Here is a 14,058-nt window from a genome sequence, read left to right on the forward strand (position 1 = left end):
AATTTATTTCTTAGATCTTTCTTTCTCAAGTGGAGTTTGTCTGTCCGGTTCCTTATTGCGAGCAACTCTTATTTGGAACTTATTAGACTGCATTTCACACGCCAATCTGCATGCTTTCCACGCTTGTCCGCACTTAACCGTTTTTATCATTGCTCAATTTACCTGCTCACCGCTTACTCATTTCTGCTGCTTGATATACGCCACCTGCTCACCTCGCTTAGTTCTCGTTCCGTACCGTGTTGCATTGTAAATATTTGCTTTTGGTGTTTAGTAGCCTTTTGCATTATTGTATATATAGGATAGTATTGTATATAATTTGGTGTTGTACATAAGGGAACGAATATTGTTAAATATAGTGTGTTTCGTCAGGGTGTCTTTTATTTATCTCATAGACATTTACTGCCATTTAGTGAAAGAAATCACCACTGGTCAATCGCTCTTATCTTAGATTGAATCGAACCCTTCTCCAACTGTTTAAAAGCTACCCAGGGTCGATAATAGTGAGCGACGTAAGGAATTGCGACCTTATAAAACCTATCGTAATTGGCGCCCGAGGTAATATAGAAGGGAAATAGTAAACAGTCAACAATCCGAAGAAAGTCGCCGTCACAATGGCCTATTCAAATTAAATATCTTGTGAAGGGAAGGTTATACGAGAAAAAAACTTAAACTTTAACACATGTATCTCAAAACAAAATGTTTGGGGACTCATATTAAAGGACTTTTTTTCTTAAAAGGATAAGGAAATCTGTCATTTTCATTTGTATCTCCAATTTAGGAACACCGTGTATTTACCCCTAGTATCCCCCCATTTCTACGCTCTTGTCGTGAACTTTGAGTATAGAACAATAATATTTTATATTCTATGGTCTGTCATTATATTCCATTCATTTGATTAAAAATTCGAAAGAACGGAATTGTAATCTATTGTGAATGTTTGCAGTGTCTTAAATCAGTATTTCCTTTTCAAACGGCACCTGGCAGATAGCGGGAATTCGAAAATTTTTGAAGAGCGCCCCCTTACAGAACTCTGGTGGAGCAGAACACCAAAGCAACAGGTATGTCTCTCAAAAAGTCTGAAACAAAATCGAATCAGTAAACACACCAGGTATTCTATGCATCTTAGTTGACAGAAATGTTTTCTGTACCTATCACAAATTTGACAGATAATAGATAAATCCGTGACAGGAAAATTTCGAATACCAACATATAATGATAAAACATAACCATGACATCTGTTTGAAACTGACATATTTCTATATGGTTTTTTTCTTCAAGGTGAAAAAAGAATGAAAGAATTCGCCACAGGATTAGAGAAAAAAAAAATTTCCACCGTTTACGAATCAATTCAGAAAAATATTGTTCTCACCAAAGAAAACTTGACATCAGTGGTTTAATGTTTCATTTTCTGGCAGCACTGCCAGAATAATCATAGAATACCCTTCATATTGTCAATTCAGACAGCGATCTATCACGCTGACAGGTTGAAATATGAATAATCTCACAACAAAACTATTCGCTTCCGAACTAATCCAAAGAACAAAATCAGCAATTTCGAAATATTCTTCGACGGCTTACGAAGCAACTCGCAAAAATATCCTTCTCAACAAAGACACCACGGTAATCGTCCAAGGGATAACCGGAAAGCATGGAACGTTCCACGCCGAACAGGCCATCAGCTATGGAACCAAGATAATCGGAGGAGTAACCCCCAAGAAAGGGGGCACGAAGCATTTAGGTCTGCCGGTCTTCAACAACCTCAAAGAGGCGAAAAGTGCCATTAAGAAGATAGATTGCTCGGTAATTTTCGTGCCGCCTCCAACTGCCGCCAGAGCCATCTTAGAGGCGATGGAGCAGGAAATACCGCTCATCACTTGCATCACCGAAGGTATTCCCCAACAGGATATGGTGCGAGTGAAGCACAAACTAGTGAGACAGAATAAGTCGAGATTGATCGGGCCCAATTGTCCAGGCATTATAGCACCGGGGGCGTGCAAAATCGGAATCATGCCCGGATTTATTCATAAGGCTGGAATGGTTGGAGTTGTTTCTAGGTAAGAAGCAAACTTTTATTAGGTGTACAACTTTGCTTCCGCCATTTTGCAATCGATGGCTGTAGCGGTGAATAATAGTCGAAATAAATAGATCGTAGATGTTATACAATAGGCTTAGGTATTTGTAAAAATAACGCCATCGAAATATTAGTCGATTTGTGTCTGCATCATAAAGTTATTCTCGATAGCTTACGAGACAAATTCTCGTCATTTGCGGGAGGTTTTAATTTTCAGCTTTGACATGGAGAAATCTGTGGATGAGGCTCATCATATGCTCTCAAATACTTATGATGAGGCCGCTATTAGTGAAAAAACGCTTCAAGAATGGTGATTTTGATGTCGAAGACCATCATGGCTGTCGAACAGAAAAGGTTTTCGAAGATCAGAATTGGAGGTATTACTTGATCAAGACTCATGTTGAACGCAACAAGAATCGGCAGGACCATTGGGAGTTACGCAACAAGCCATTTAAAACGCCTGAAAGTCATGGGAATAATTCAAAAACGAGGAAATTGGGTGTCGTATGGTCGTATGGGTTGAAGCCGAGAGATGTTGAACGGCGTTTGTTTGCTTATGAACAGCTGCTTGCAAGGCAATGACGGAAGGGATTTATGCATCGCATTGTAATTTGAGACGAAAAATGAGTTCATTACGATAATCTCAAGAGCAGAAAACCATTGAGATATCCGTGTCATGCTTCCAACTAAGTTTCTGCTGTATTTTGATGAAAATGCAACTCAATTGTGAAAAAATGGTTACGAAATGAATCATTCAAAGTATTGCCCATTGTTAGATACAATTTTTGCCATCTCCCCGGTAGAGCTGGAATACCATTACGTTAAAAGTTTTTTAGGCTGGCCACAAATCATTTTTCGATGTCTTCATATGAGTGGAACTGATGATGAGCCAAGCAATCAAATCTTATAACAGCAACTTCATAGCAAACTCTCAAAACAAATCAAAGGCGGCATGGCGGGTGATTCATTCACTATCAGGTTAAAGCATTGAAAAAAACTTGCCTTTTCAGTCAGGAAATCCTGTTGATCTTTGCAACAGTTTCAATGATATGTTCGTGGGAGACGTTGCCAACCAGACGAATATTAAGATTCCTGGAGCAATCTCATCCTTAAAATCTTCTCACGGTATGAACAAGTCTTTTTATTTCTTTGATGTCACAGAGAGAGATGTAAGTGATGCCGTTAAGATGCTGAAAACCTCCAACTCTTCAGGTCATGATGGAATTCCGATTTCTATAATAAAAAAATCCATCCATATAATAGGAGGCCCTCTTGCTCACCTTATTAATTGCGCTTTTCGAGAGGGTTGTTTTCCTGACGAGCTGAAGGTTGCTCTGGTCAAACCACTCTTCAAGAAGGGAAATACCTGTGAGCTCAGTAGCTATCGACCTATTAGTATTTTATCTAGTTTTTCTAAGATATTTGAGAAGGTTTTTGCCGTCAGACTCATCAGTTTTTTTCGAAAATTTAATGTTCTTGCTGATAGTCAGCATGGTTTCACGAAAGATAAAGGTACCGAGACTGCTATATTTGAGTTGCTAAATTCTGTTCTTTTGGCGCTTGACAATGATGAAGTTCCATTGGCTTTGATGTTCGATTTGACCAAGGCTTTTGATTCCATTGAGCATAGAACCTTATTGGCTAAACTGGAGTTATGTGAGATTAGGGATATCTCTTTGAAATTTGTTGAGAGCTACCTAAGTAATCGACGTCAGAGGGTTGCCCTCACTCTAGATGGTGCAGTCCACTTCTCTGGGGAACGATCTCTTACTAGGGGCGTTCCTCAGGGAAGTGTACTGGGCCCTTTGCTTTTTATTGTTTTTGTGAATTCCCTTTGTTATATTAAGACCTCTGCTAATTGTAAGTCGATTCTTTATGCTGATGACAGCAATTTTTTGATTATATCAGGTGATGTCGAGTCCTGTAGAAGGGCTGGAGTGGATACGGTTTTGTCTGTTGATAGATGGTGTAATGAAAGTGGTCTCATTCTAAATCATGGCAAGACTCAGGGTATTTTCTTTTATGACAGCCAGTCGGTGAAGAACTATCCACCTTTTTTGTGACATGGTAACGGTCAAATTAAATTGGAGGATTCTGTTAATTTTCTGGGAGTTGCTCTAGATAAACACCTGCGGGTTGGGAAAGTCTCTCAACTCTTCGGCTTACTTGATTTTCATGATCAGGGACAAGTTGGAGAGTGCTGTGGTGAGAGCTCTCTACTTTGCTAGTTTCCAGTCTGTGCTGGCACATGGAATTATTTTTTGGGGCAGTTCGTCTGGTGCTGATGAAATTTTTCTCATTCAGAAAAGAGTAATAAGAATAATGAGTAGGTTGGGCTTTCGTGAGTCCTGTCGCGGAGTTTTCAGATCCAATGGAATCCAAACCGTCTTTGGTCTTTATATTTATCGCCTATTTATCTTTCTTAAGTTACGGAAAAGCTATTTTTTGTCATATGTCAATAAAAATAATACTCGGCAAGTTCATCCTTTCCTTCTTCCTATTCACAGTACTGCTAGGTTTGAAAGGGGACCACTTTATGTGGCCATGCGTTTATTTAATTTGCTTCCTAAGCAATTACAGGTTGTTGAAGATATAACCTTGTTCAGAAGGCGCATTTACAATTTTATTTTGATTGTGAACCTTATTCAGTCGATGAGTTTATTTCATTCTGTAGAAAATAATCTCTTTTATGTCTTGTCTCTATTTTATTCGTTTGCATTGATTTCGATGTTGTGAATAATTTTTGAGATCAATAAATATTATTGTTATTGTTATTGATCATGTGCGACCGAACGGAACAAGTAATAATCTGCCAGTGTTAATATCTGGGGAATACGGCATAACCTTTGCAGCATGACTGGGAAGTCCCCACTACTTTATTTTCTTTGGGTTGCTGTAATAGATCCATTTTTCATCACACGTCACGATGCTATGAAGTACACCTCTTCTTTATTGCTGCTGAAGCAGTTGACCACAGGCGAAAAAACTACGTTCAACGTCCTTTGCCTTCAATTCATAAGGAACCAAAGTTCTATATTTTTGAATCGTACCCAATGCATGGAGTCTCTAAGTCACTATAATAATGATTATAGTGACTCTATTCAACATAGTGGCGACAATTCGTTCAAATTGAGCCTAAAAATAGCGAATAGGGACATAGAACCATAAAACAATACAATTAAGATGTCTAAAAACATGGTGTGTGCACCACGGGCGTAGCCAGGGGGGGGGTTTTGGGGGTTCAAACCCCCCCGAAATGTTTAAGATGTCAAAATTTATTAAAACGAAACATGAAGTTAACAGGAGTATAAAGTCGTAAGTAGATAGTAATGAGATTCTTTATCAATTCTAAACATGCATTGAGGACTCCACAATTAAACGAATTTTATTCGATCTAATTCAGTATGTTTTCAAAATCTCGAAAATATTTTTTTAATGAAATTTGTAAAAAGTGAATGAAATTATCACTCTCAGTTTAATTCATTTGTGATCTGAAATCTGAATTGAATTACCTCCACGTAATCCAGTCAATTTCTGCTCACATGTGCCCCTCAAGAGAAAGTTATGGGGAAGTTATGAATTCTTCGATCGTATGTATTTTTTTTTGGGTGCTGAATCCGAATCTGAAGTTTAGCACCAAAATTTCGTGACAGAACATTAAAAAAAAATACAAAAAATTTCATCTTCTGGCGTTTTCTTCCATCAAGCTTTTTGTCCGATAAACCTGGCTCAAACGATAGTTCAAAATTGGCGTATTATAAAGGGTGTTTTTTTAGAGCTATAGAACTTTAAATTGCAATAAAACAACGATGGATTATTCGATTGACATGAATTTTATTTATCCGCAAGATAATCTTGTGGCATTACATTTTAAATATGATTTCTGGCGTATGACCGCCACGGCTGGCTCGGATGTAGTCCAATCTGGACATCCAATTTTCGATGACTTTTTCCAACATTTGTGGCCGTATATCGGCAATAACACGGCGAATGTTGTCTTCCAAATGGTCAAGGGTTTGTGGCTTATCCGCATAGACCAAGGACTTTACATAGCCCCACAGAAAGTAGTCTAGCGGCGTTAAATCACAAGATCTTGGAGGCCAATTCACAGGTCCAAAACGTGAAATAAGGCGGTCACCAAACGCGTCTTTCAATAAATCGTAAAATAAATAATAAATGTGGCACGAGCTGTGTGACATGTTGAGCCGTCTTGTTGGAACCACAGCTCCTGGACATCATGATTGTTCAATTCAGGAATGAAAAACTTAGTAATCATGGCTCTATACCGATCACCATTGACTGTAACGTTCTGGCCATCATCGTTTTTGAAGAAGTACGGACCAATGATTCCACCAGCCCATAAAGCGCACCAAACGTTCAGTTTTTCTGGATGTAACGGTGTTTCGACATACACTTGAGGATTAGCTTCAGTCCAAATGCGGCAGTTTTGTTTGTTGACTTAGCCATTCAACCAGAATTGCTTCATCGCTAATGGACGTAGTGCGCGATGCGTATTTCGCACAGAACCATTATATTCGACATAAAATTACACTATTTGCAAGCGTTGTTCAGGCGTGAGTCTATTCATGATGAATTGCCAAACCAAACTGATAATAAATCACTTGACAGCTGTTAAATAGGTCGCCATCGTGAACAGTAATGCCAACTGAAAGTTATATACCTCGAAAAAAAACACCCTATATCTATCTCTGCTAAAACCCAGTTGATGGGGTAGTTTCAATTTATTCCATTTATTTTCTTTGTTTCTGGGGTGCAGAATTTGAATCTGAGGTTTGCCACCAAAATTTTATGATCAAACATTGAAAATAATGCAAAAAAGGTGAAAATTTTCATTTTCGCCGGTTTTTTGTATATAAACTTTCTACACCTAAATTTGAATTTGAGTACTCTGTTGTATAAATACAACGACGGTATTGTTTTCCTAAATATATTCATAGGAATCGATGTAAATAAATAAACTAAATATCAAAAAGTGAAAATGCTTTTTTTCTCAAAACATACTTGAGAAATGAAACTAGTGAAAATAGACTGAATGGGTTGGCTCTCATGAAGTTGATATATTTAAAAAGAAAAACAGAAGACTTTTTTTATAATATGTAAATAAAATCGAATGTACTGGTTCTTTTCTGTTTTTTATATGGTTAAATATATATTTTATAATAAATATGATTATTGTTATGTCAAGCACTTTTATTCGCATTATTTTCTCGAACCAGTGGCATATACAGAGAACGAGTTTGATATTTTTGCTATATCATGTAGGTACGTACAGGCACAATACGCACACTCATTTATTTATATGAAAAAAATTCTTATTTCTCCCATGATCCTTTCTGTATACGCCTTTGTCTTAAAACCCCCCCGAAACTGAAACCTGGCTACGCCCGTGGTGTGCACTCATCAATTTTTGAATGGAATGACATTCGACCAAATTGAAAATATTAGTTTTATTTCGTGGCGGCGCCGCAATTCATACTTTTCATTTCGATCTTTTTTCCTTTGATTTTGACAGGATACATTAATTAAAACCCGATCCTAGCCAATCAGGAGCTTAACTAATATTCTCAAAATCTAATCAGTCCATACACCAGGTTTTTTGACATCTTAAATTCACTGAACAGAACTGACACACGTCAAAATCAAAATTATGAGGCCCGATATTATTTGATGGTATATTGAACAAATTTATTTAACTGAAGAATACTACAAAGACTAAATGAAATGGGCCTTACATTTTGAATAAATCCCAAAAAACAGATAAATGGAGAATGTAAACAAAAAGGCGCCATATTTAGGCTCATCCAATCAAAAACGAGACCACGCTTGTCGCCACTGTGGGTAATAAAGTCACTGTAATAATGATTCTCCCTTAGCGCCATCTACCGCTCTATGTCGACATCTCTATGGTTCTCTACAGATTCCTCGACCAAATAATGACAATGTAGGATGTTTATGGAAAATTAAGAAGCCTAGAAACCCTGGTGTCTTCTTATACATATAAAACTTTGGGACAAAACGGGAAATTTATGCTTTCCTCATTTTGAGAGATCATTAGAGTTTCAGATGACGCATACATCGTTTATCGTAAACTATAATCACAAATCACACAGTGTGTTTGGGGTTAACAAAATGATCCCATTTCACGAAAAGTATCCTTAAACACTATTCAGAACTAATCCTTACGAACTAACTACTGGACTAAATGTAACTAAATAGAAATACCAAGAACTGAAAAACAAAACTAAAGCGAGCATTCGAATAATTCTGTAGAGCGCCACCTTACAGAACTCCGATAAGTTCTAGCCAACGTAACAGGTGGTCTATTTCAAGAAGTTCCAAACAAATTCAAATCAGTGCATAGGCGCACCAGGGTTTCTAAGCATCTTATAGAAAATGTGTGAAAAATAATACCTATAAATATTTATCTCTCAAGCACTGTCCAATATTGAAGAATTTCTTTTAATTGAGTAATATACCTATCTACAATCCTATACAGGGTGGATACTTTTTTAATGGGATTGTATTGGTAACTTTTAAACCATAAGAGTTAGAAGGTCGGTCAAATGGAGATAAAGTTGCATTCATAGAAGCATTGTCAAGCAGTTCAAACAAATCGAGATTATCAGGGCAGGTTATCGAGATATCATAAGAAAAGTAAATTCTGTCATTTTGATTTTTCTTTTTTCCCCACTTTATTTCAAATATTATCAAATAATGTTACAGGAATTTTTTATTCGACAGTAAAATATCCTCAATTTTACGTAATCAGATTTCGTATCCAACGTTTCGTACTCTCTAGACCACCCTCAACCTCATTTTTTTCAATACGGACCTGCATATTTTATGACACTTTTCAAAATGACTTTTAACGCTAAATTCAACGATATATCATACAATGTCATTCAGAGTTGATATTCAGATGATATTGACCCTTATCCAAATTTCTTTGGGTCGGATCTGTAGTACATTTAGGTACCTGCAATACATTTCGATGAGAAAATCAACTTACTCATCTTGAACTGAATGGAACATATCAGAATCAAATCAAGAAACAAGTAATAATTATTTACATATTTCAATTCATAATAATTAAATGAATTATTATTTAATGAAAGAAAAATCGAATGATTATTCGAAAGTAAATGAAAATGAATGAAGTAAGTGTTCGAAATGTCCACCATTTTGTAAAATGCACTCAACGGTTTTGGAACCCATACTTCTTATACATTTGCTTATTTCGTCTTCTTGAATACCTTCCAATACATTCTCAATCTTCTCGCGAGAAATCACTATTGTTGGATTTGTCATTTGTTCCGTTGAAACAAATTACAGAATCGAACTTTATTTTGATATCATTACGATATAAGTTTTGCAAGGCTTGGTATTCAAATTTAAAATCATTGTATTCGCGTCTCTTGACGCGAATTTTATTAACAGCAGTTTTTGATTATTTGCATTCAGTACAGATCCGACCCAAAGAAAATTGGATAAGGGTCAAAATCACCTGAAAATCAACTTTGAATGACATTGTATGATATATCGTTGAATTCAGCGTTAAAAGTTATTTCGAAAAGTGTCATAAAATATACGGATCCGTATTGAAAAAAATGAGGTTGAGGGTGGCCCAGAGAGCACGAAATCTGATTACGTCAAATTGAGAACAATTTACTGTCGAATAAAAAATTCCTGTAACATTTTTTGATAATATTTGAAATAAAGTGGGAAAAAAAGAAAAATCAAAATGACAGAATTTACTTTTCTTGTGATATCTCAATAACCAGCCCTGATAATCTCGATTTGTTTGAACTGCTTGATAATGCTTCTATGCATGCAACTTTTTCTCCATTTGACCGACCTTCTAACTCTTATGGTTTAAAAGTTACCAATACAATCCCATTGAAAAAGTAGCCACCCTGTATAACATTGATGAAAAGTTTAAAGTTATACTGAAAAAGCGAATCTAGATGATAAAGTGGTGGAATCGTTCTAACGAAAAAGTAAAAGATTTTTTTGATGCCTCTGTCTGATTCTGGAAATAAACCAGCAGACAATATGGCTCTTACTAAATAAAAAACGTGTTTCTTCACATATTCAAATCACATATATCTAAGCTATATTTTTTGTTTCAGATCAGGAACTCTTACTTATGAAGCAGTGCATCAAACTACTAAAGAAGGTTTGGGGCAATCGTTAGTAGTTGGAATTGGCGGAGATCCGTTTAATGGCACAAACTTCATCGACTGTATCGATATATTTCTTCAGGACAAAAAAACAAAAGCAATTATAATGATTGGAGAGATTGGTGGAGAAGAAGAAGAAAAAACGGCAGAGTTTTTATCAGAAAAAAATGTGGGAGGAAACTTCAAACCAGTGGTTGCTTTCATTGCTGGAAAATCTGCTCCACCTGGGCGTAGAATGGGTCATGCTGGAGCTATAATTTCAGGAGGAAAAGGAAAAGCATCTACTAAAATTGAAGCTTTGAAAAAAGCTAATGTAGTTTTATCTGATTCGCCGGCCACAATGGGAAAACTATTAAAAGAAGAAATGTTACGTCTAAAATTAATTAAATAATATTAACTCTGACTTAATTATAACTTTCATCTTAAAATTAACTCCTTTCTTTTTTTTTGTCATGTTATTATAAAATTTCATTTAATTAGATTATTCATAATGATTTGGCTCCGGTTCTGGAAAAAAAGAACAAATTCTTTGACTTACTCCAAAACGTCATATAACATCATTCTGTGATCTGAATGAAGTTCTGTTCCCAGTTCTGTGTTCTTTAGTCACTGTCAATTTTGTCTTTTGGATTGAGTTATTCTTGAGTTATTCTTTTCTCTTGTTCCCTTTTTTACTTTCCGCTTCCATGGACCATGTGTTCTTTGCCATCGAAGGTCGAAGCAACGAGAATTTAATGTCATTATGTCTGATAAAGAAGTAAGTATAATAGTTACTTTTCAAACAGTAATCTTCAGTTTAATTTGTTTAGGATTATTTTTCAATAAAAACTAACCAATTTTATAAATATGTCATTTTGTTTTTTACGAATTAAGTTAAAATCTAAAAACGTTTTTGGCTTTGGCATTCAACTGACTGTTCCTCTATTCAAATATAAACACTATAATACTAATTTAATTTTATTTCATCTATATTTTATTTTAAAATCTAGTTTCTACTATTACCATTCTTTATGATGAGTTTTTTTCCACCAAGATCGCTGATGGCTATGCTGAAAATTCTAACTGACACATTGCCTGATGAAATATTGCATATATTTGTGGTTCTAGAGTAATTCTAACCCCTCGCTTCTTTTCTTGCAGGAACCTAGCTTTGGTTATCATCAGGTATAATGCCTTTTCCTTTAGGGAGAAGAATTTCAGCAAGCGATGAAATAATGAATTTAGGTCTTACTCAAGACAGTTCGTCCAAGACGAATTGAAGAAACTAAATTTTGTCACTATTGATACCCTAGGACGATGGACGGGTGGGTACTAGGTCTCTGGAGGGATTAAGAGGGAATCATAAAATACTCCCCACCGAATCAAAGCAACGTTGGCAGCAGCCATCGAGAGGTATCATCTGCATGAATGGCATATTCCTTAGTACAGGTAATAAATCAATTTTATCTTCAAATTATTTTGAAACTTAGTTCCTCACTACTTGAGGCTTTTTATGATGAGTTTTTTTCCACCAAGATCGCTGATGGCTATGCTGAGAATTCTAACTGACACATTGCCTGATGAAATATTCCATATATTTGTGGTTCTAGAGTAATATTAACCTCTCGCTTCTTTTCTTGCAGGAACCTAGCTTTGGTTATCATGCCTTTTCATTTAGGGAGAAGAATTTCAGCAAGCAATGAGATAATGAATTGAGGTCTTACTGAAGACAGTTCGTCCAAGATGAATTGAAGAAACTAAATTTTGTCACTATTGATACCCTAGGACGATGGACTAGGTCTCTTGAGGGATTAAGAGAGAATCAAAAAATGTTCCCCACCGAATTAAAGCAACGTTGACAGCAGTCATCAAGAGGTATCTCTGCATGAATGGCAAATTCCTTACTGCAGGTAATAATTCAATTTTATCTTCAAGTTATTTAGCAATTTTCCCGACTACTTGAGGCTTTTTATGATGAGTTTTTTTCCACCAAGATCGCTGATGGCTATGCTGAAAATTCCAACTGACATATTACCTGATGAAATATTCCATAGATTTGTAGTTCTAGAGTTATTCTAACCCCTCATTTTTTTTCTTGCAGGAACCTTGCTTTGGATATAATCAGAAATAATAATGGCTTTTCATTTAGGGAGATCAATTTCAGCAAACATTGAAATAATGAACTGAGGTTTTACTGAAGACAGTTCGTCCAAGATGAATTGAAGAATCTAAATTTTGACACTATAGATACCCTAAGATGATGGACATGGGTAATAGGTCTCCGGAGGGATTAAGACGGAATCAAAAATTGTTCCCGACCGAACCAAAGTAACGTTGGCAGCGGTCATCTGAATGAATGGCAAATTCCTTACTGCAGGTAATTATTCAATTTTATCTTCGATTCATTTTGAAATTTAGTTCCTGATTACTTGAGGTTTTTCATGATGAGTTTTTTCCACCAAGATCGCTGATGGCTATGCTGAGAATTTCGACTGACATATTCACTAATAAAAGATTTTATATTTACATAGTTCCAGAATAATTCTAACCCCTCATTCTTCTCTTTCAGGAACCTTGCTACCTCACCAACTTGAATTAGAAACAAGCACAAATGGTATTCACAAGAAAAACATTGGGAAGAATTCTACAATCGATCCATTCGAAATATGTCGTACACAGCTTTCATGGAAATAATTTGAATTATCTGCTTGAAATTTGGCACGAATATCAATTGCCCAAATTCGAAGAGCCTCGAAGAAAATGATAAACCATTTGAATGTTTATAATTAAAAGCTTACAATTATTGAATTAGTTTTTTTTTCATTCTTACTCTTTGAGAAAAGAAATCGAAGAATTCCTAAAATTTAACCGAAAATCTTGGGAAATAAGCATTTTAGATAAGTAGTATGTACTACATATTATATTATTTTTGTTTTACGTAGATTTCGTCTGATAAAAACATTTTCATTCAATAAAAGATTTGTTTGAGGTTTTGTCATGGCTGACTGACACCCTATATGTTCAAATGAATTTTTAGGAAGAGCAACATTGGTATCTAATGGTGGAAACTGAAAAATTTTTCATTCAAAATTCTCAAAGTTATTAACAATTAAATGACCCTCTGAGAATAATATGCAAATGACATGTAGAAATCAATGGATAATCTAATTGCCACATAAAAAGTTGAATTTGGTATCATTTCTGGAAGTCAAAGGAATCTGGAGTTTTTGCAAAAAATTCATTTCTTCCAACAAAACTTATAAAGTTTCAAGTAATTCTTATCAACGGTCTTCCCGAATCACCCTATATGTTTTTCAATTTGATGGGTAATGTTTTCAATTATTGAGGAAACAAAATTTCAAATACATAATTTCGAAACCATTGATCAGATTTTCTCAAACCTAACTGAGGTATTCAACTCCTGACAATTTCAAGACTTTTGGGCACATTAGGTTCAAGGTGATATTCTCACACAAGCAACGAAACAATGGCAATTTTGCAATAACCGGTTTCTGGCCTGGTAATTTTTTGAAAAGATCACAAATGCGCTCTATTAGTGTGACGTCACACACCGCCATTTTTGGTTCTCGTGTCAGTGTTCGGAATCCAAACAAATAAATTGTCATTCAAATTAGTTCGGTGTCGTTGAAGAAATTGGCTTATTTTCATAAATAAGAGTATTTGAGGAACGATTTTAGTATTAATTGATAGACAGAAGGAACGGGGTTGATACCAGTAAGTTTGAATCCTGTATCATTCCCCAGATTTTGTAAAAAGCCGTGTTTATTAGTCGAACTTACTGGCATT

At 35.6% G+C, this 14,058-nt stretch overlaps 1 protein-coding gene and 1 long non-coding RNA gene across 2 annotated transcripts; both read left to right on the forward strand.

The window, feature by feature from the left end:
- The first annotated feature begins 1,443 nt into the window (after nucleotides 1-1,443).
- Nucleotides 1,444-10,718, forward strand: LOC123673518 (succinate--CoA ligase [ADP/GDP-forming] subunit alpha, mitochondrial-like). The gene is made up of 2 exons (XM_045608046.1): nucleotides 1,444-2,054; nucleotides 10,222-10,718. Exons 1-2 carry the CDS (start codon nucleotides 1,492-1,494, stop codon nucleotides 10,661-10,663), a joined length of 1,005 nt encoding a protein of 334 aa, XP_045464002.1. The 5' UTR covers nucleotides 1,444-1,491; the 3' UTR covers nucleotides 10,664-10,718.
- A 195-nt stretch (nucleotides 10,719-10,913) lies between these two features.
- On the forward strand, nucleotides 10,914-13,054 carry LOC123673519. The gene is made up of 5 exons (XR_006746487.1): nucleotides 10,914-11,029; nucleotides 11,413-11,587; nucleotides 12,050-12,161; nucleotides 12,353-12,628; nucleotides 12,821-13,054. It is a non-coding gene; the product is annotated as an uncharacterized LOC123673519 (long non-coding RNA).
- The last annotated feature ends 1,004 nt before the right edge of the window (nucleotides 13,055-14,058 follow it).

Source organism: Harmonia axyridis, chromosome 2 (assembly GCF_914767665.1).
Source record: "Harmonia axyridis chromosome 2, icHarAxyr1.1, whole genome shotgun sequence".
NCBI lineage: Eukaryota > Metazoa > Arthropoda > Insecta > Coleoptera > Coccinellidae > Harmonia > Harmonia axyridis.

Bases quoted from the DNA above. Each gene is read 5' to 3' on its own strand.
- LOC123673518 (XM_045608046.1), top strand. From the start codon at position 1,492: ATGAATAATCTCACAACAAAACTATTCGCTTCCGAACTAATCCAAAGA. The intron at 2,055-10,221 runs GTAAGAAGCAAA...TTTTTGTTTCAG, and splicing joins ATGGTTGGAGTTGTTTCTAG to ATCAGGAACTCTTACTTATG.